This window comes from Bactrocera neohumeralis, chromosome 6 (genome assembly GCF_024586455.1).
Source record: "Bactrocera neohumeralis isolate Rockhampton chromosome 6, APGP_CSIRO_Bneo_wtdbg2-racon-allhic-juicebox.fasta_v2, whole genome shotgun sequence".
NCBI classification, from domain to species: domain Eukaryota; kingdom Metazoa; phylum Arthropoda; class Insecta; order Diptera; family Tephritidae; genus Bactrocera; species Bactrocera neohumeralis.
This window is the reverse complement of record NC_065923.1, coordinates 71,496,201-71,518,477: the sequence shown is the minus strand read 5'-3', so window position 1 is coordinate 71,518,477 and position 22,277 is coordinate 71,496,201. Positions and strand designations below refer to the sequence as shown.

At 36.3% G+C, this 22,277-nt stretch overlaps 1 protein-coding gene across 1 annotated transcript; it reads right to left on the bottom strand.

Moving 5' to 3' along the window:
- Nucleotides 1-12,474: 12,474 nt before the first annotated feature.
- Nucleotides 12,475-22,277, bottom strand: LOC126761844 (venom protease). The gene is made up of 3 exons (XM_050478266.1): nt 22,088-22,277; nt 21,942-22,055; nt 12,475-13,433 (listed from the first exon to the last, which is right to left on the bottom strand). Exons 1-3 carry the CDS (start codon nt 22,204-22,206, stop codon nt 12,662-12,664), a joined length of 1,005 nt encoding a protein of 334 aa, XP_050334223.1. The 5' UTR covers nt 22,207-22,277; the 3' UTR covers nt 12,475-12,661.

The window sequence follows — 22,277 nt, the reverse complement described above, 5'->3', positions numbered from 1 at the left end:
CTAGTGTTTGATATAATATATGTACATACATATATGTTAATAATAGCGGATTCTAAGTTAATAAAGTTAAGCAGTACAGACTGGATCTAACAGCACAGATGATGATATCAAAAATCGTTCCTACAACAGTCGCATCTACGTAACCGGAACGGACCCGGATTTTTATACGGCCAAGGACTGTCAACTCGGCAGATTTCTGCCGCTGTAGCAACAACAAATTGACTTTAAAATTCCGATTGTCAACAACCCTAAGATTTTAAGTGTTACATACGACAGCCTGTCGTTTTTTTACACCACATACGATCGCGGTAACCAACAAAGTACAAACCCCGAAAAAAAAATCAAGCATATCAATATATAATGTCTATAGAGTCAAACCATCAACCAAACCTCGAGTCGAAGAGGTGTTATACGACAGCCGGTTCTACGCACCGAAATTTACTCGGATTTTATCCGACCAAGGGCTGTTTTTTTGGCGATCTAACCCCGTTTGGAAAAAAAAAACGAAGAGGTTGAGTTGACTCGCGAATCTAGAGTGACCCTTGCGCAACTTCCTTCCATATATTGTAGCAAGTTAAACTTCTATCTATCCAGAATCGACCACAATATAATAAAAATATATGTTCTGCGTTCAATGAGTCCCCGCATGAATCTAACCTTCTCTTTGCCTGCACAATGAATTCCACTCATCTAAACATACCATTTGCCATCTCCCCGTGTTCCGCCCCGTTTCCTGTGCTAATCTTTAGAGCACTACGATGACAACCGACCCGAATCTTATCACCCAAACGGGGACTAGATAACTGCTACAATAACAATTCTTAAAAGCATCAAGAAAACATCCTTAGATACTTCGAAAATGTCGTCCGAAAGGACAAAAAAATTCTGGTAAAGTTTGAACTCTTACGAGTAATATTAATATTGGCACATGATCCATTTCCGTTTCTGCATATATGTATGTATATAACACACACAGGAATATTTTCCTGTCGTCGTTTCGGATGATATTTTCATCGTACCTAAGGAAAAAAATAGTAAATTTTTTTTTGTCCACCCTAATACATTTATACCACATTAGGGATGATATTTCCGCGGTATCTAAGGAAAAAAATAATTAATTTTTTTTTTGTCCACCCTAATACATTTATACCACATTTGGGATGATAATTACACGGTATCTGAGGAAAAAAATAATTAATTTTTTTTTGTCCACCCTAATACATTTATACCACATTAGGGATGACATTTCCACAGCATCTAAGAAAAAAAATTTTTTTTTGTCCACCCTAATACATTTATACCACATTAGGGAGGATATTTCCACGGTATCTAAGGAAAAAATTAAACGTTTTTTGGCCCACCTTAATACATACATACAAACATATGTATGTAGCCAAGCGAAAAAAATTTAATTTTTTTTTACCCACCCTAATACGGCAAAAGACTAAAGGTTGTGAAGAAATTGTTTTTTACTTTGTCTATGAATGAAGTGTTTAACATTTTGTTGTTATCATTGTTTACTTTTTAATAATTTTTTGTTGTAGTTGTCATGGATTATGATCAATGTTGCTTACTGAAGCTTATTACTTTATTTTTTTCTGAGCTTTTTTTATACGAAAGCAATATCAAGTTCAACATCTTTCATTGATTGCAAGACAATAATTTGCTCATATGTTTGTATGTATAGTATGTACGCATTCGCATAATTATGTATGTATGTATTATATATGTACTGTTTATGTATGTATGTATAATTGGGGACTCCCTTGTTGTCAAGCTTTATTATGAATTTATCATGTCTCATTGTTATCGTTCAGTGCGTAATACTTAATGTTGTTGCTTTATATTTGAGTTCTTCCCAAGTTAAGCACATAACTGGAACTATGATACATATATGTATCTTCGATATTTTTTTTTTACTGCAATGCTCTAACCAACTCTTCTACAAATATTTCCTCACACCCTGTTTAGTTAAGCTCAATCTAATCCGAAAGTCACTGCTTGATTACATAATTTTGTTGTAGTTCAGTTGCAGTTGTTGCACTAACTCGAAAAGCTTTGAGAGGCCACAATATTCAGGTTTCTGTTGGCCTTAGTCTAAGCTAAACAAGCTCTAAATCTGCTTTGGGGGCAACAAAGATAATGTTAGCTCTTAATATATGAGCATTTGGTGTAGACATACAAACATCTGTAAGTAGACATACATATGTATTATAGATAGTTATTTTTAAACTTGCAATGCTCTTCAACTTACAACTGCTCACCTTCGTACTTAACTCATACTAGTAGCACACGAAAACTAACCGAATTATACAGAGAGTCGGCATATGGAGAGTACTATAGGGTTCAAACCAACACCGAACAACTGATGGGTTTTAAGAGATTTTTTATTCGTGTATAAAACAGCTTCATCTATAGCTTATAAAATTTTTAAACCAGGAAGAAGCGCCAAGCTACTCTCTAATACATAAGGAGCTAACTTTTTATGAGTTTCTGTCATTTCCTGATATGTGAGAAGCTAACTTCTAAGTAGTTTTTGATATAAAATCGTAATAATTGTAGAACTACATCTACAAAGTTTGAAAGTAGAAGCTGAAGTACTAAATTTTTACATTTTTCAACCTTATAACCTCAAAATATTAGCATCACTGATCCGACTTGTTAAGGTAAGGTTCGGTTAAGCCAAAGTATTGCGCCAATCCTGGATGCCACTTGGGCGGCTGTAAATATTGGTACTATGTGATACCCAAAGCAAAAACTTCTAAAAATTGATCAACATATATTCAAAGAACAACGTAATATTTCGAGCTTACCACAAATTTGTTAATGCAGTTCATATCAATAACAGCATGCTTCTTACTCATACAGTATCTGGCTATAACCGCGTAAGCCTTGTCTGCGCTAGTAAAACAGAAGTATCGAAACGACTGCAGGACGGTTGTTGGACAGGTCACAACTTACTGGCATAACATGCGAGCCGGATGGGTATAAGAACCGACGATACCTGCAGAATGTACAGCTTAGTCGGCATGAGAGATGCTGGAACACCTACTATGCCTCTCCTCAGTATTTACTACAATTCGTCTTATATATCTGGGAGTTTCGCAGTTCAATGCACTAAATGAAATTCGAAGGGTTCAAGGCACTTGATGTTCGTAAAAAGCGTCGACGTCCTGTTTGACAAATTTCTTAGCTCAAATTAAACTAAATCTCCATCTAACTAGCATTACGTAGGCTTGACAGTTGGGTAGTATAACCTAACCTAGCATATCATAAAAAAGGAGAAAGATTTATTCGACAACTGAAGAGAAGCCAGAGTAACCTATCAATCGCATAATTCTAATTCGCTAAGATCGTAGAAGCTGTATCTGCCGAGATATCTCCAGCTAAATCTTGCAAAAACTGGCAAGTAAAGATGAAAGTGCCTAGATGATTCCATCTTATCATTCATTTCGTTCACTCAAACTGGACTTCGGTACTTTCTAAATGCATTTAAGACCAGTGCACCATATGTAAATTAAGATCGATTTTGTAGATCGCCATTGTTTAAATGTGTCCGCTGAATTTAGTTTGGGAAAAGTACCACGAGAATTCAACCTGGTTATGACTTCTGTGTTCATCTTGTAGGGAAAACGAGAGAGCCAGCGTAGCATGGATCCATTTTTGAGCCCAAGAAGACAACGGAATACCGACACACTTCCAATCGGATGCATTCGGGTTACGGTTGTCGACCGACCCACCCGAACTGTATTTCGGCACTTTCTAAAATGGATTCCGGTCAAATAGCAGTCAGCGCGCTTTAAATGAATCAAGATCTTATGGATACCCATTGTTCAAATGAGTCCGATGGATTTCGCCGGGGGCAAGTACAACAAAAATTCAAAACTGGTCGCGATTTCCCAGTTCAGATTTTCAGAAAAAGCGAGAGCGTCAGCGTTTCTTATATGAATGTGTAGGCTAATGTATGTATGTATACAGGTAAATAAAACAAAAAACAACAACGCAGACGTAGGTGTCGAACAGCTGTGAAAGCGGAAAATCAACGTGTGCCAGCAAATATAAAATTTATGTGCGCCTTTGTGTGTGTGTGTGTGTGTGTGGAAGAAACTATGCAACTATTAAAAACATGGAATGAGCCAGCGTCTCAGAGCGTCTGTGATGAGCAAAAATAAAGCACCGCAGCTAAGCGTGTTGGCAACACGGAGAAAAACTAAAAAACAACAACAGCAAAAAACACATACTAACAGTAAAAACAAAGAGGCTGAGCAACAGCAGCTATGAGCAGAGCTGCGGGAGCAACAAGCAACACTCATAATAATAAAAAAAATATATATTCATAAAATCAGTCACTTTTCGTGTACAACAACAATAAGTAAACTCTCCGTGTTGTATCTCGAAGATTGGAACGCGGCGCGGCAGCTGTACACACACGCACACATACACTTGCGCGCGGCGCCGAAGGTGTACAGCGATTGTGCGCGCTGATTGTGAAAAGCAGGTGCCAGGGGGTGGCGCAAATGAGCTGTATGAGCGCGCGCACGGCGGCGGCGGCGGCGGCCATAATTTCTATGGAGAGGCAGCTTTTTGGGTAGCAGCGCTGTTAAGAATACACAGCTTGTACGTATGTATTTGTGTGGAGTTCATTAGTATATATTTATAAGCGATATTTTATGGCGATGCCAAAAGCGCCGTTATCTCTCGAGTCATGTGTTTGTTGTTATTGACTTAGCAAAGTTTCTGCATCAATTTGCGCGCACACACACATACATACATACACATATGCATTTATTTATTTTTCAATGGCCAACGACAACAGCACCAACAGTGTGGAGTCCGTCCGCAGCTAGCAAAAAGATCGGCAGCAGCCGTTGTCGAAAGCAGATCAAAGCTGCTGGCGCGCTACAGCGGTGCGGCGTGGAGATACGCCGAGTCAGTCAGCAGTGATCAGCGAGCGACGAGTACACCAAAGTGAGCTCAGCGGCGACGACAGCAATTTTTTACTATTTTTTATATAAATTTCGTTGTTTTTGTTTTAACAAATCATCAAACCAGCGTCGCGGTGAAAGAAAAACCCGCGTGTGTGTTGGCAAGCGTTGGCAAAGAAACACGCGGCGCGCCGAAAATTCGTATCGATCTTGCGTTGAAACGTCAATACCGTTATTTTCCGATTTTGTTGACCAAGCGAAATTTGTGCGGTTGGTTTTTAGACAAATTTTGCTGACTTTTCATAATTTGCCTGATTGCCTTGTGGGTACTACGCGCTGTTTACTTGTGTTTTTGTTGTTGTTTTTTTACTGGTGTTTTTGTTATTGTTTGTTAAGTGTGTTTTTTGTTATTGTATTTTTAACTTGTTTTTTTTGTTATTGTTTTTTTTTTTACTTGTGTTTTTGTTATTGTTTCAGTTATGCTGCCAGGGCATTGAAGTGAGTGTTGGCGCAATTCACCGGTCTCAGCATATTCTTCAAGACTCAGTGCATTATTTAGCATATAACTATATATGCAGTTTACATGTTTTTGTTATTGTTTTCAATAATATCGATTAAGTGAAAAAATATTACACGTTGCGCGAAAACAAAAGCCAATAGCGCAAACCGTTAAGCTTAGTGTCTGAATATGTACACAAGCAACAAGTGACGCAAGCAGAAAACAGCTAACGGCAAGCGGCGTAAACTTAAGGTGCTCCATTGAACGGTGAAAAAGTAGTATCTACAGATGCACGCTAAAGTACGAGCTTGCGAGTAAACGCCACACAAAGAAGTGTTGCTCGTAAAAAAGAAAATATTATTGGTGAGTGGCTGAGAAAAAAAGCTAAAAAAGCTAAAAAAAGGCAGTGTAATTTATACATACATATGTATATACATATATAGCTGTATATAAAAAGCGTTGTGTCAAATATACAACAATATATACACACGTAAATAAAAATATAAACACACACGCGGCTGCTGGTGAATGCAATGGCGCATTCCAGGCAAAAGTGAGGCACAAACGCAGCGCATTGGTAGACTGGAAATTGTAGCAGAGTTTCGTAACTTCGCGGCAAGTGTAACAAATAACTAAAAATATAGCTCCAACTTAACTTGTTTTTAACCAAATGCGAAATTTTGTAAATACATCTCGTCAAATAAAAAAAATGTCCATACAAGGACTTTATTTTGTTTGTTCTATTTGTATGGCAGCTATATGTTATAGTGGTCCGATCTGAACAATTTCATTGGAGATTATACTGTTCTCTTAGATAATAATCTGTACCAATTTTCGTGATGATATCTCGATAAATAAAAAAGTTGTCTATACAAAATATTGACCTTGAACGCCCATTTTGTATGGCAGCTATATGTTATTGCGATCCGATAGGAACAATTTTTTCGTAAATTGCAACATTGTTTTCAAAAATCATCCATGCAAAATTTCGTGAAGATATCTGGACAAATAAACAAGTTTTCTATACAACATATTAACCTTGAACGTTCATTTTGTATGGCAGCTATATGCTATAGTGAACCGATCTGAATACCTTCTTCGTAGATTGCAAGACAGTCTTTAACAATTATCCAGCCAAAATTTCGTGAAGATATCTCTACAAATGAAAAAGTTTTCTGAACAAGAACTTAAATTTGATCGTTCAGTTTGTATGGCAGCTATGTGGAATAGTGAACCGATCTGAATACTTTATTCGTAGATTGCAAGACAGTCTTTAACAATTATCCAGCCAAAATTTCGTGAAGATATCTCGAAGAATAAAAAAGTTGTCTATACAAAATAGTGACCTTGAACGTTCAGTTTGTATAGCAGCTATGTGCCATAGTGGTCGGATCCAAAAAATTTGTTCAGAGCTTGTAGCAATTCATTGGACAATATTCCATGCCAAATTTCTTGATGATATCTCGTAAAATAAAAAAGTTTTTTATACAAGCACTTTATTCTGATTGTGGTTCGATATTGGCCGTTCCGACAAATGAGCAGTTTCTTGGTGAGAAAAGTATGTGTAAACAATTAAAGATTGATATCTCAAAAACTGTGTGACTTATATGCGGGCAGAAAAGTGGATATGGCTTTATCGAATCGGCTTGCCAGGCTGATCATTTATACAAGGTACCGACGCTACCATCTGTGTGTTACGAGTACAACGTAACAAACCCTGTTCAGGATATAATAAATCGAAAGTCGGGCCCATGGTTACTATGGAGACAAAAGTAAATACTATCTTTTATTTTCTGAATATTTCTATTATAAGATTGGTCAGAGTTCCCTTGTTACCAGTGTGCTGAAATATGAAAGGTTATTGCTTAAAAAGTCTGCCAGTATTTGTAATTCAGTTGAGAATTGTTCGTGCAAAAACCGAAATAGCTGAATCCAGTGATTTTGCAATCTAAATGTATCGAGTTCGATCAGCCCGAATGTCTGTCAGTCTATCAATCTTTTATAACTAGGTCCATAAGCTTTATTTATAAAGCACCTATTCCTATAAGCATTAACCTGATCGCAAAAGAGTCGACTCTACCTAAATGGCTCCGTTGGAATTTGTGTCCAGTCAAGTTCTGTCTGTCCCTTAAATGTATTTCGCGATTCTTTTAAGCCGCAATAGCCATAACAACTACGCTACCAAGGTACCTATTTCTATAAACATTGATCCGTTCGCACAAAAGTCGAGTCTAACTAACTGGCTCCGACGGAATTTGTCTCCAGCCAAGTTCTGTCTGTTCGTTTAATGTGTTTTGCGTCTATTTTCGCTCACTAAAGCAACAACAACTACTGACCTTAAGCTTCCAGGACAGTCGTGCCTCAGGTCTTCACTTTTTTGGATAATATTTTGTGATCAAAAACTACAAAATTATCTCTTATAATTGTGAAGTGTAGAAATAATGCAATAAACCTCGGCTTTACTTGAAGATTGACCCATAAGATAAATATTTAAATATTATAGAAATTATTTGGTTAGGTTGGTGGCTAAAGGCTAACACAGTGGTCGTTGAAAAGGAAAATGCTTTGCTCCGTTTCCATGACAGTCGGTTCTAAGTACCCGGAACGTACCCGAATTTTTAACCGGTCAAAGACTGCCAACACGGCACCATAACTCGAAATTATTTCGGATATGTTTTCTGTCGCTACAACAACAGCAACAAAATGTTGTGCCCATTACCTAATCACCTACCAGTATTCAAAAATTATCTTGATTAAATTATTTTACCATGCAATAAATTGCCATACATTGTTCTTTAGTTTTTTTTTTTGCCATTTATGTTACGCTGTGCCTGGAGTGCCCCCCACTCACTGTGTTTACTCAATTTTATACTCTGCATGCAATTTTGTGGAAACATTTTCTATTCTGCGTATATTTTACATACACATATGTGCTTATATATGTATATGTATGCATGTGTGTATGTAAATGTGTGGGTGGCGTGACATATTATATATTGTGGAGGCTGCAACACTAGCACCAACAACAGCACTCACATATCGCTTCATTGCAGCGCTGAAAATTGTCAGGCATAACATACGAACGACGCCGTGAAAAGCAACAATTGCCACGCCGAGTCATTGTACAAGTAGTCACAACATTTGGCGAACTCGACGCAGTTACCACACGCTGCTACGTCGATTGGCGCACCGAGCTGACGCGAGAGAGTGCCGGCGAAATAAAAAATATAAATAAACGCAAAAAATTGTGAAAGAAAAACAGAAAAAAGTGTGAAAAGTTGTTGTGGAAAATAAAAAAAAAAATTGATAAAATAGAAATATATAAAATAAAAATAAAAATAAAAAATATTACAGAAAAGGTGAGCAAATTCACAGATCACGTTAGTTGAAAATTGTCGCGTAATTATAAAAAAATTAATTACTATATCATTTATTAAGTGTTTTTATGATGATTTGATGATTATATTTTAAAATAGCAAATGTGAAAATTGGAAAGAAAATTCAAAAAATAGTAAGTAATATATGAAGAAAATATATGAAAAAAAATTAAAAAAAAATTGTGAAAATAATAAAATAAGTATAAACAGTGGCAGCTAAAAGTTAATCGCATGGATATAGGCGTTTCATAAATAAAAATGTGTATGAATACAAAAAGTTTAATAAACCAGTTAAATTAACCATAATTAACCGGTTATATAGAGTGTTTACGTCATTAATATATTTACTTATATGGCAATTAAGTCGAGTAAAGAGGTAGGGAGAGGGACCTCTCTACTCTACTCTCAATAAGACAGTTATGCCTAGCTGCACCATTTATCTTAACAAAAACAATAACAAACATTGGTGAAGTTAACTTTATCATACATGTACACACACATAATATATATATTTTTTTGTTATTTTTGTTGTTATATACAATTTTTAAACATTAATCAGCACTTTCGTTTATTGTTCAGTCAAAATTCGCACATATTTTCGGTTATCACCAAAACCAAAAAAAAAAAATACTAAAAAATACTAAAAAAAGGTTAATGAGTTATTTGCAATTTATATGTATAGTTAGAAATCACAGCCCAAAGTATTTGCATTGGTTTTTCTATGCTTAAGTGTTGTACATTTTAAATATTTATTTATTGTTATCAGTAATACGGAAAGTGGACACCTGTTCGTGCATAAAGTTTCGTTCATAACGGCATTGTTATTTTAATTGAATGCTTTTGAATGACTGAGTCATTTACCGGGTGTAACATTTTTTATGTAAATTTGCTACGAAAAAAATTTATTTTTGAAATAAATAAAAATAATAATAATAAAATGTAAAAAAACAATAAATAAATATTTTTTGAAAAAATTTACAAACTTTAATTTAAAAACTTAATTTTAAAAATATAATTTAAATAATTAAAAACTTTCAAAAATTAAATTTAAAATTAAAAAAAAAATTTCAAAACACATTTATTAATTTTTTACATTTTATTAAAAAAAATTAATGTTAATGGTATTTCATTAATTATTTTTATGAAAATTTGTAACAAAAACAATTTGTTTTAAAAATATTTTAAAATTTTTCAAAAACTATTAATTAATTTTTTTTACATTTTATCAAAAAATTTTAATTTTAGTAAATTTTACAAAAAAAAAATTATTAATTTATTCATTTTATTTATTTTTTTTTAATTATAAAAAAAAATTAAAATTATTTTTATGAAAATTTGAAACGAAAAAAATTTATAGGTATCTGATAAAATTTTAAAATTTTTCAAAAATTATTTATTTACTTTTTTTACATTTTATTTAAAAAAAATTGTGTTATTGGAAAAAATTGTTAATAAATTTTTTTACATTAATAATGTAAATGCTTTCTATTAAATAATTATAGCTCAATTAATTATTTAACATTTTATAAGCTATTTGTTTTATTATACTATTTTAATAAATTACAATAAATATTTTTTGAAAAATTGTTTTCCAGTAACATTTATTATTATTATTTTTGAAAATTTTTCTAATCTCAAAAACAAATATTTTTTCCAATAACATTAAGTTTCATATTTTTTGATATAAATATAAAATTGAATGTCATTTAAATAAACTTTTACGCTTAACCTATCTTAAAATAATTTTAAATTTTTTCAAAATGCATATATTGTTAAAAATAAAAATTTTGAGGTTTTCCGAACTATTAATAAAAAATTGTAATTCATCAGTAAATCAAATATTTTTTTAAAGAATTTTTTTTCTAAATAAATTAATTTTGATTTTGTTTTTTTGCATTTTATCAAAACAAATAAATAGCAAATTTAATTTGAATGTTATTTCAAACAAATTTTTTCTAAGAAATTTTTTAAAATTAGTTTTTTGAAAGAAAATTTAAATTTAAATTAAAAAAATATATATAGTCTTAGAAAAATTATTGAATGTCATTGAAAGAAATTATTTTTTTCTCAGTTTAAATACATTATTTTTTCAATTTAAATTTAAATTTTTTGGAAATTTTGCTTTTTTAAGTTTCTTTAAAATAACATTATAATTAAAAATTTATAGATACAATTTCTTTGAAAAAAAATTTATTAAAATTTATACTTAAATTTTCTTTGACAAACATTTTTTTTTAATATTTGTCTCAGCAAATATTAAAGAAAATTTTGTTTGTCTAAGAAATGTTTCAAAATAAATTTTTTCACATCATTTTCTTCTCAAAGATTTTTTTCAAAACATTTTCTTTTCAACAAAATCTTTTCAAACCTATTAATTTTTTTTTATAAAACTAAAAAAATTATGCATATATATATATTATATTCTTTGAAATATGCGAAATAATTTTCAATTCCAAAATTTCGAAATATTTTAGTTTATTTATGCATTCTAATACATTTTTAAGACTTTGAAATTTTTGGAAAAATTACACAAAAATCACACTTGTCCGCATACTACTTTGTGCTACTGTACCGATCGCTTGTATACGAAAGTGATATTTTGTGGGGTAACGATATACCGTTACAGCATCTGCATTTTCACATGGCTCATTTAATTAATGATTTATAAATGGTTGTTGTTTTTTTTTGCTTTTCGCCTATTGTTCGTGTGTTTTTAATGAACTTTTTCCAACCGACTATCTAGCTAACTCACTGATTGTCATCGTGCTCAATTATTGTAAATTCCCTACAATCAGGTAATTTAGTCATCCATCTAAATAGCTAAAGAGTATACGTATATGTATGCATGTATGTACATATGTAGGTATATATTGACATATGTATGTACTAATGCAAATAAAAATATTTCCATGCAATGATGTAGGATTCATGCCAGATATACATATTTATATTTATGTATATGTGAGCATATAGTATACTCATAGACATATGTATATCGACACCTTTGCTTCTGACTTTGACTTTCGCTTTAGTTTTACGTCACGAGTGGCACGAAGATGCATTTCTTGTATATATGTACATATATTGACATATGTATGAGCATATGATACATATGAAGCTCTTCTATTTAACTTAAAAATAAATTTAAACATGCAAATATATAAGTATGCGGAGTTCAAACAGAAAACCCCTTCGATACACACGAAATACTGAGAAAAAAGCTTTCGCATTGCTGTTGCTTTTCCTTCGCATGCCTCGGCTAATTATTGGTGCGTCGATCATTCACTGCAATCGACTGTGACATAATAGTGATAACCCAGTCGGAAAACTACAAGCTCACACATTTTTGGGGGCAGAAGACGCCAAACTTGTCGAATAAAAATCCACCGGCTTCGGTCATTTTGTTAGTCTTCTCAGGAACACCTCGTGCTCTAAGGCTGCTTTACAAGAATTTTACGAATTTTCGGTGCAAAAACGTCAAACTGGTCGAATTAAGATCCTCCGCCTTCACGAACTTTCGGGGCAGAAATAGTCAAAGTGGTCGAAAAGCACCGCCGGCTTCGGCCAATTTATCAAAATTTAAAATACTTTCACTATTTGTTTATTTATATATGCGTTACACATTACATATAAGAATACAAAAAATTATATTAATTTAGTACAAAATAATCGACTACTTTATAAGCCAACACTCATTTGATTTTGGCAAAATCAAAACCAACCCTAAGAAATCTCATTTCCATACTTCGAGAGCCCCCCTAAAATATTATCAAAATATAAATCTGTTAAATATAAAGATTCTTTTCACTGCACTCAGTTCGAACCCGACCATGCCCACATAAACCACCACAACCAACGCCTCAATCGTCCTCATCGCAAAAGCAGCCATCTCTAGAATTTTCCATTATCCAGTCCAAATATTTGGTGACACGTGTATACACGCCCGGATAGTTGGGTCGTGCACAACCATTACCCCACGACACAATACCGATCTGCTCGAAGCGTTTATCATCGGGACGCATACGCACTAGCGGCCCACCCGAGTCACCCTGACAAGAGTCACGCTCTCCCACACCCGGATAACCGGCACACATCATATTCTTCGTGATCATCTTTTGTGTGTAATTCGTTTGTGCAACACAATGTTCATTATCCAACACGGGCACCTCCACCTCTTGCAGCAGACAAGATGGTTTACCATCCTCCTTCAATGTGCCCCAACCGGTCGCTATGCCTTTGGTGCCAATGAAGAGATCATTGCGTTCGAAGGCGCGTGGCAAACAGATCGGTCGTATGAAGCTCGTAATCGGCACACGATCGTTGAGACGCAGCAAAGCGATGTCATTATCGAAATTGGAGAAGCTGAATTTCTGGCTGAAGGCGCGCAGCACGAAGCGTGTTTCGGGTCGCTCTTTGTCATTGCAACGATCGTGTTCGCCAAATGTCACTTTGATCATGAACCACATGAAACCTTTGACACAATGCGCTGCGGTGAGTACATAGCGGTCGTTGATAAGTGTGCCGCCGCAGTAGAAACGATTGAAGTAGCTGAGACGCGCCATCCATGGGTATTCGCTAACGCCGGCCGTTTGTCCGCCAACTATGCGGGATTCGTCATTGCGCTCGCCACATCTGGAAAGTGAGAAAGGAAAGAATTAAAAGCGATCTATTAAAAACCAATTTTTGAGAACTTGAAAATACTTTACTTAAATAAATAGTTAGGAGAATACATGAATGGTTAAATGTCGGACGTCATAACTGGAAGTTCGTCAGCCTAGAAAATGAGCATGAAATGTGTACCGGACTGACGTACAAAGGTAAGGTTTAAACTCCCTGATCCACCTCGTTCTTCTGATGAAGTCTATAAGTTTTATCTGTGCAACTTCCGAAATGTCGTCAAGTAATCCTCGGCCGATAGCTGCGATTCTTTTTCTATACAAAGCTTTCCATGCGCAAGCATTGCTGGGAAGGTTGTTATTAGACTCCGGGAATATGGACCCATCAAGGGTCGCAGTGCGGGACATTCCCAAGTCCTCTCTAACTTTGATTGCGTCTCTAGCACTTGGATCACTGTGCAGGAACCTACGCCTAGCGGCGTCTTTTTCGCGCATATACCTCCGAGCGATATGCGGTTGGGACGGAATTGCTGGAGAAGAGGCACAGTAAAATTTTTAACGGTTGGATCGAAGCTCAAGCAGAAGGTTGGAGTGGAGCTCTAAATCAACTATAGTTTCAGACTGCCAGATAACTGTAGTGTCTTTCTTGCAAAAGTGGAAACTATTACGGTAGCAGCGGAGGTACTTCAATGAAGTGCGGAATCATCTGGACACTTTCTACTCCAATGTCTAGCTTTTCCGGGACTTAGGTTGAAACAACTCGGTTGCCATACCCGGCGAAATTGATATTAGCCACTTCAGTAAATTTGTTTCCGGCTCTAGGCGTTTTGTCGATATGCGTGCCTCTTTTTAATCTATACCTTGGAGTTCTGGACATGACAACGGAAAAGCGTCTCTAGCAGTCCAAGTGGTATTGTTTGTAGTCTCACGTGTAATTAGCATATTTACCTAACCTAGTCTAACTTTTGCATTCACTAGGAAGATGTTTTATAGTCCACTCTTTTTTTACCTTCAGACAGTTTCTATAATAGTCATTATATGGCGTTCCTAGTTAGCTGGCATTTCAGCCAATTAGAGAGTGACTTGTTAGCTCTTCAACTAGAGCTATTATATCATGCGTTTTGAATTTTAATAGCCGGCATGTGCGGATAATATTCCATTCATGCCACCTTTGCCAGCTTGTTGGACAAGTTAGGCATTGATTCTAATGAGGCCCAGCTATATTTATAACATGCTTGTCATTTAAATATCTACAAGTAGACAGAGTCGTATAAATTTCTACTTTAGCGGAGTCTAATTCTAAGGTAGTGTATGGTCTGGCTAGTTAATCGACTTCATAGCTACCAGGACAGGACATAGTGATATGTCATGGAACCCATTGCTGATTTATCGTGAATAGGTTGTTAGATTTACTAAAGAGATCAAGATCATTCTTGCACTATATTTTGTTAACACTTCACTAATTGTATTTTATTCAGTGGTCATACGTTTCTGTGATTCACCACCGATTTAAACAAAAAAAAAAAACTATAAAGGGGTTCATATCAATCAGTGAATATTGATCGAAACGATGTCAAAGCCAATTGTTAATACAAACTATCAGCTGTTAACACTTCATTAACAGTATTTTATTCAGTGGCCACTTGTCTCTGGAATTCTTCACCGATTTAAACAAAAACTAGAAAGAGTGTCATTCAGTGGACATTGATCGATGAAGCTGTACATATATCAGCTACCTTTCTTTGATGGATAAATAATATGTATTATAATCTATGTGGTTAGCTGAGTAGTTAGCCCAAGAGGTATTTGTTTAAGTCTTAATCACTCAACTTAATAAAAATTAATAGTTTCACTTAATAAAATCGTCAGCTTATAATTAAAAATTTCACTAAATTTCACTTAAAACCGAAATTGACAATAAAATCATACTTTAAAGACAAGAAGTTGTCAACTAAGGCAATCAACTTACATATATGTATGTCTGTATGTACTTAATGAATTAATTGCAGCGAAACACTTGTTCTGCAATTAAGTGGCAAATTATGTTACTCAAATACAGCCATGTTATGTACACGGTGTAAGTGTCGGATTTATGCCGCAAAGCCACTTTAGCACGCACTTAAGTGTGAAAACTACGCTAAAACCTTGCCCGAAGCCAAAAGCCGCAATCGACGACGCGTGCTGGCGTCTGTTCATAGCCTATTAACATAATTTCGCAGCAAATACATATTTATGCAACTGTGTGTGTGTGCGTGTGGAGCCGTTGGAGAGATGCCTCCACACAGACGGAAAGTGAATTTCAAACATTTAAATTGTTTATAGAAATAATTACAGCGCAATGAATTAAGCGCTTTATAGTATATCGAGAGGAAGGGGATTTTTTCTGCTATGTTTTTTTGTTGTTGCTACATATATGTTTAGAAAGAAATTTTGAGTACCACATTTTTGTACTATGTAGCTGCGCTATCATTTTCACTTTATATTGAGCTAATGAAACTAAAATATTAATTTCAGCTTCTCTCTTTGCTTGCTCTTCTACACTTTGTCAAAGCTGCTTTAGTTGTTTGCTCTTCGATTCTTATACTATCTGTTAATGCATATATTAATAACAAGTTGTCGGTCGAGTTGAAATTGTTTTTGAAACTGGTTTCACGACAACACAACTTTCAGAACAACAGCAACAAATTGCATAAATTATAAGAAAAAACTAAAGAAATGTCAAAGAGCAAGAAATGAGGTAAATTAATAAGCGTAAACGCATTTTTACTCATCCATTATTGAGTTTCTTGGAATAAAAACAACAAAAACAAGCAGAACTGTTAACTTTGGCTGCACCGAAGCTAGAATACCCTTCACAAGCTCAAGTTTTCGTATAAAAACTCGATTTTGAGCGGTCAGTTTGTATGGCAGCTATATGCTATAGTGGCCCGATCTGAATAATTTTTTCGGACATTTTTTTATAGTCTTGGAGGATAATATCTATGCCGACTTTCGTGCAAATATCTTGTCAAATAAAAAAGTTTTCCATACAAGAAATATATTTTATCGATCAGTTTTGTATGGCAGCTATATGCTATAGTAGCCCGATCTGAACAATTTCTTCGGATATAGTATTGTTGACTTGGAGAATATACCACGCCGAATTTCGTGAAAATATCTTGTGGACTACAAAAGTTTGCCATACAAGCACTTGATTCCGATCGTTCAGTTAGTATGGCGGTTATATGATATAGTAATCTGATATCAGTGGTTCTCACAAATGAAAAGCTTTTTGGGCAGAAAAAGGCGTGCGCAAAATTTCAAATCGATATCGCAAAAATTGAGGGACTAGTTTGGGCATTTACCAACAGACGAAAAAAGGGACCAACAGATGGATAAACGGACCGACAGACCGACATAGCTAAATCGAGTCCGCTATCACGCTGATCATTTACATACAAATATATACATATATATTAGCTCTTCGTCTTTCCCTTCTAGATGATATAGGTTGAGGGTATAAAAAATTATGATTCACATTTGAGCTTTTTCTTGATTTTTATTTCACTCTAAAGCACTTTCATATGCAAACCGGTATTTTATCTCATTTGTTTTTATATATTATAAAAATAAAAATAATTAATATTTTTCTGCTCTTTCTTGAAGATGAACAAATGTTACCTATATACAGTCCTTTCAAGCCAAGCACAGCCGGTTATTTTTTTGTCGTTTTTTTTTTTAGTTCGGCGTATTGATTGCTCTGCTTCTTCTTCGCTTTTACTCCTTTGTATTAAAATAAGAGTAAGCAGGAGCTTTCTTTGAACGTTTGTTTTTATTTCTTAAAAGTCAATGAACTGGAGAGATGTTGGTATTTAAGAATTCGGCGTACTGCGTACTGAAGTGAGTAAAGATTTTTAGACGTGTGATTAGTCAGCTGATCAGGTCTCATGCGAAGAGTCCAATTATGCATTCGAAATTGATATTATACTAGATTAATACAGAACTTGAGAAACATATGTATACAATATGATTTTCTTTGAGTCCAATTTTTATTTCCTTTTCAATATCCACAAAACGAACGTTATTTATAAGCTCTTCTCATTTAACAGGCCCCAGCATCTCGAAGCACCGACCTTGACTTTCCTCTTTATCAAGACTGAAACTAAGAAACGACGGAACGGCCTCAAAAGAGACGATAGAGGAGGGTCGCTTGATCTATGTTTACGAGTTTGGGCTTCACAAAGGACTGGAGTTTGAAATGTTCAAATGGGATCCTCGTGATCTAACCTTTAACCTAAACTCTTCTTTTCATATCCACTTTATAAATTATGAGGGACATAAGCTTGAGTACGTTGACCGGAATTGGTAACTAAGTCTTTGGAAATTCATATCATCAAGGAGTGTTAGAGGTTCTTACACAAATGTGATAGCAAAGCGCAGTTTTGTGAGATTCCGCGGTCGCTTGATCTATGCCAAGGAGTTATGTATTTCTAATATCTAAGTGCGAACCCTGAGATCTTCTAACTTTTGACCTAAGCTCTCCTATTCGATATAAAATATTTAACTTGTGACCACTTTATAAGATATACGGGGACTTAAGTTAGAGCATATATGGACCGAAATAGCCAACTTAGCTCTTGGGAATTTCAAATCATGTAACAATAATAGAGCTTCCCACGCAGTTGGGGCAGTAAATCACAGTTTTTTCAAATACTGCAGTCGCTTGATCAATAACAAGGGGTTTAAGCATCACAAACGTATGGTTTCTCAAACGTCTTAAACTGGGATCGCTCTCCTAACCTCTGACCTAAACTCTCCCGTCGACACGCAACCACTTTATACGGTCTCGAGGAATAAAGGCTGCATATACGTGGACCCGTATTGGTAACCTAACGTATCCACTTTATAAGCTATGGAAGACTTACGCTAGACTATACCTGGACCGGAATTGGTAGCCAAAATCTTGAGTATTTCAAATCATTGCGGAATATTAGAAGAATCTCGAACCAGCCTAGCTTAAACTAACACAATTGTAGCACTAAGTCACCGGTTTATCAAATAAAGCGAATATCGCTGGATCCATCAGCTCGAGACCATCGTAAAATCGGTTATACCGCTTGCTTACAATATCCAACTCGACAAATAAACAACAATAGCAAAGTAAAGCAACATTCAAACACTCAAACAATGCAACACCAATCCACAACGCAATAAAAATCGAACATATATGGAAAAGCACAAGCAACAAAAACATCAAAGTGGATTGCTTATGTAATACTTCAGCTGAATTGATGGATCTAGCGATTGAAGCCAACACTCGACAGTCGATTATGGCTAAACGAGTTCAAGCTGCAGCTGAAGAAGACGCTGCGTCAGCAACGGCAGTTCAACAAAGAATGTGCGCCAGGTCGGGAGAACAGCTGCTGTTGTTGTTGTAATTTATTTTATTGCTTTGGCATAAATAACTAAACGGCATGCATGCGTTGCAGAGCAACATTTGTGTCGTGTTGTCAATAGGAACAAACAAACAAACAAACAGCTCAAAGGCAACTCAACTTGCCACATGCAACACACAGCGTCGTGTGGCACTTGTGCAACATTGCACAATGTAAGGCACCCCGCTGTTGTTGTGTCAAGAAAAACTATAAAGCTACACTACAATAAACGCACATATACTTGTATGTTTTCAGGTGTGCGTGTGTTAGTAATCCTGATGCCGCAGACTATTTGCTTAGCCGATTGTCATTCTAATGCAATTCTGTGCGCTTTTTCTTTGGCAAACATTGCAAGCAGGAAGTGGAACTGCTGCTCGCTCTCAGGATGGACTCAGTTCGGTCGGCGCGAGTACGTGATGTGGGAAAATTAGTTTTTATCTTCGCACTTGTTGTGTTGCATAAATTACTCTTTTAACGAGCAAACAAAACACGTCAAACATGTACGCGTAACAATGCAACGGCCGCCACTGTAGGCTGTAGGAAAAAACCGTAAACAATGTAGGCAATTTCGAACAGCACATATTTACTCATTTCGCTAAGTAAAAGGCACTTGTCATTAAATTTATTACAGTTCCCTTTGAAGATAATGAAGATCGTTCTTTGTTGTGTGGGAAGAGAGATGTATAACATACATATTTCAGGAAAATAAATATGGGCTTACTGGACGAAATAATGACGTGGTTTGAATAGAAATAACAATCAAGAAGGAAGTGCCAAAGTAACATTGGGCATTGCCGGCAGGGGTATTGCTGCGAAATGCGCTTTAAGACTTAGAGAAGCTGGGTATATGAAGGGGTCCGAACAAGGACACGAGGAAATTCTCTCTTACTTCAACTGCATTCCTGAAAACTTGGATCACTGTGTCGCAGAGACCACTCGTGTTGGCTTTCTCTCTGCTCATATACCGACAAAGGGTCTGTGGTCAGGGAGAAGTCACTGCAGAAGAGGTGCTGGGAGCTTTTCACGGATGGGTCGCAGCTAGAAGGAAAGTCGGAGAAGTAGTTTTCTGTAAGAAGCTTTTCGTCAATTTTAGCTTCAGGCTACCAGACCAGTGAATGTTTTTCAAGTTGAAATGGTTACTATAAAGGTGACGGTAGACGTACTGCTACGAAGTGCAGCCTCTTTCAGGGGGATGAGCCTTAAGCTCGCTAACTGTGCGCTCAAAGCTAGTCAAGGGGTGTCTGTTCCCACTTAAAAGAGCATAAAGCTCGCAGACACTCAAGAAGCTGGTTAAAAATGTCTGTTTTAGTCGCCTTAAAGTATGCTTATTAAAAAAAAAAAAATGCTGGTGGAAAGTGTTGTTGAAAAATCCATGAAATCTAGTGAATTCTAAATACAGAAATGTATCGATTTAATTTGGCGGATCTCTGTAATTTTCTGTGAACATTAAGGCAATCAGAGAAGTGATCATCCGCCCTGATAGAAATACAGTAAAATTAACCTTGAGCTCATTAGCCGTGCGTGAACGGCTGGTTAATCACTTTGTGATAAGACTAGTATGGGTGCTATGCCATAGCAGAATCTAGGACAACTGCAAATGAGTATGAGTAGATGAGCTTGCAAGAAAGGCCCGCCAACAGTAGAATGGGAACGAGTCAGTGCTGCACTCTTCTCGTGTGTTCTCCTACTGGATAACTAGAAACTTTGGTTCCTTTCAGACCAGGATCGATCGTAAATGACCTGGTACTACTTGGCTCTGCGTAAGGCTAACCTCGCCCAAGTTGTGGGCGTTCTAAAAGGCCCCATCGGCGACCATGCTCTAATGTTAAGCAAAACCAAAAGCTCAGTTAGGTTCGGGAGAGATCTCTCCCAGCAGTTCGGTTCAAAACAATGTATCAGACAACAACAACACCACCCTCGAAATCGAACGCAGAATAACACTTGCCAACAGGTGCTATTTAGGACTGAGTAGGCAGTTGAGAAGTAAAGTCATTTCTCGATGAACAAAGACCAATCTCTACAAGTCACTCATTATCCCCATACTGCTATAAAGTTCAGAGGCATGGACGATGACAACATCTAATGAGTCGGCGTTACGAGTTATCGAGAGAAACGTTCTGCGTAATATTTATGGTCCTTTGCGCATTGGCAACGGCGAATACCGTAGTCGATGGAACGATGAGTTCTACGAGATATACAACGACTTTGACATAGTTTAGCGAATTAAGAAACAGGAATGGATGAAAACACTCCAGCTCTGAGAGTATTCGGCGCAGTATACGCCGGTGGAAGAAGAGGAAGACCTCCACTCTGTTGGAAAAACCACTTGGTATCACCAATTGGCGCCAACCCCGAAAAGGAAGAACAACTTCAGTTGTAAACTCGGTTATAACCGCGTAAGCTGTGTCTTCGCCAATAAAGAAGAAGAAGTTCGATTGAAATTCGATTTGAACAATATCCTTCCCCAGCAACTTCAACTGTCGCTCAACAATTTCAACTGTCAATTCCTGGCATACTTAACAGTGCTACAACACTTTAGCAATTTTTATTGACACACGTCATTAAGCAGTTATGTCAGAAATTCGCTTCCTGGCAGCCAACTAATAGTCTCTTTGCTTGAGAAACACTTGGAGAATATACAAAAGTGTGTCAGTGCATGCACATCTGGACATTTGAGGCGGTGCATTGGCATTTAAAACGCGTAACAGTTATGTTGCGTGTGCAACCGAGTGCTGCACTCGAAGATGACAAAGACAAAGCTGTCGTGCACCTGATTGCGTTGAGAATGATGATGCTGCTGATGGCTTGATGGTGACGATAATACGAAAATATGCAAGAACTGTGGAGAAAAAAGTAGAAAAAAAAACGGCAAAACCACTTGGCGGTGGACTTCCTGCAAGCAGCCAAGCTAGAGCAAGAGACGAGCGTGAGTTGCCAATTTGCTGGCGTTGGGATAAATAAGTGTTGGCATGTCGGTTGTTTGGCTTGTCTGCCGACTTGTGCCATATATGCACACACACATACATGCATAAAATAATACCATTTAAATATATGCTACTAAGTGTATTAATGACAGCACACATACATATATAGTATATAAAAGTACATACCTGCAATTGCATGTTGTTGTCGCCGTGTCATGCGCCGTCGCGGCGGCCGTTGTCGCCTGTGCGTTGTTCCGATTAAATATGCCAAACCAATTTCTGATGGGATTCAGCTTGCTGCTGGGAATCGCGACAGGTTTGACAGCGTCCACACGTTGCTGTCGCTGCTGCTGCTGCTGATAGTGTTGCTGCTGTTGTTTCGGCGTTTGGTGCGCTGCTTTGGCCGACACATGCAGCTTCTTCGGCTGCTGCGCATGCTGTGTGTAGGCATGATATTTTCCGGGAATCACGTTGGCTGCGGCGACAGTGGGCGACGCGCCTGCTGTTGCAACATCGACGAGT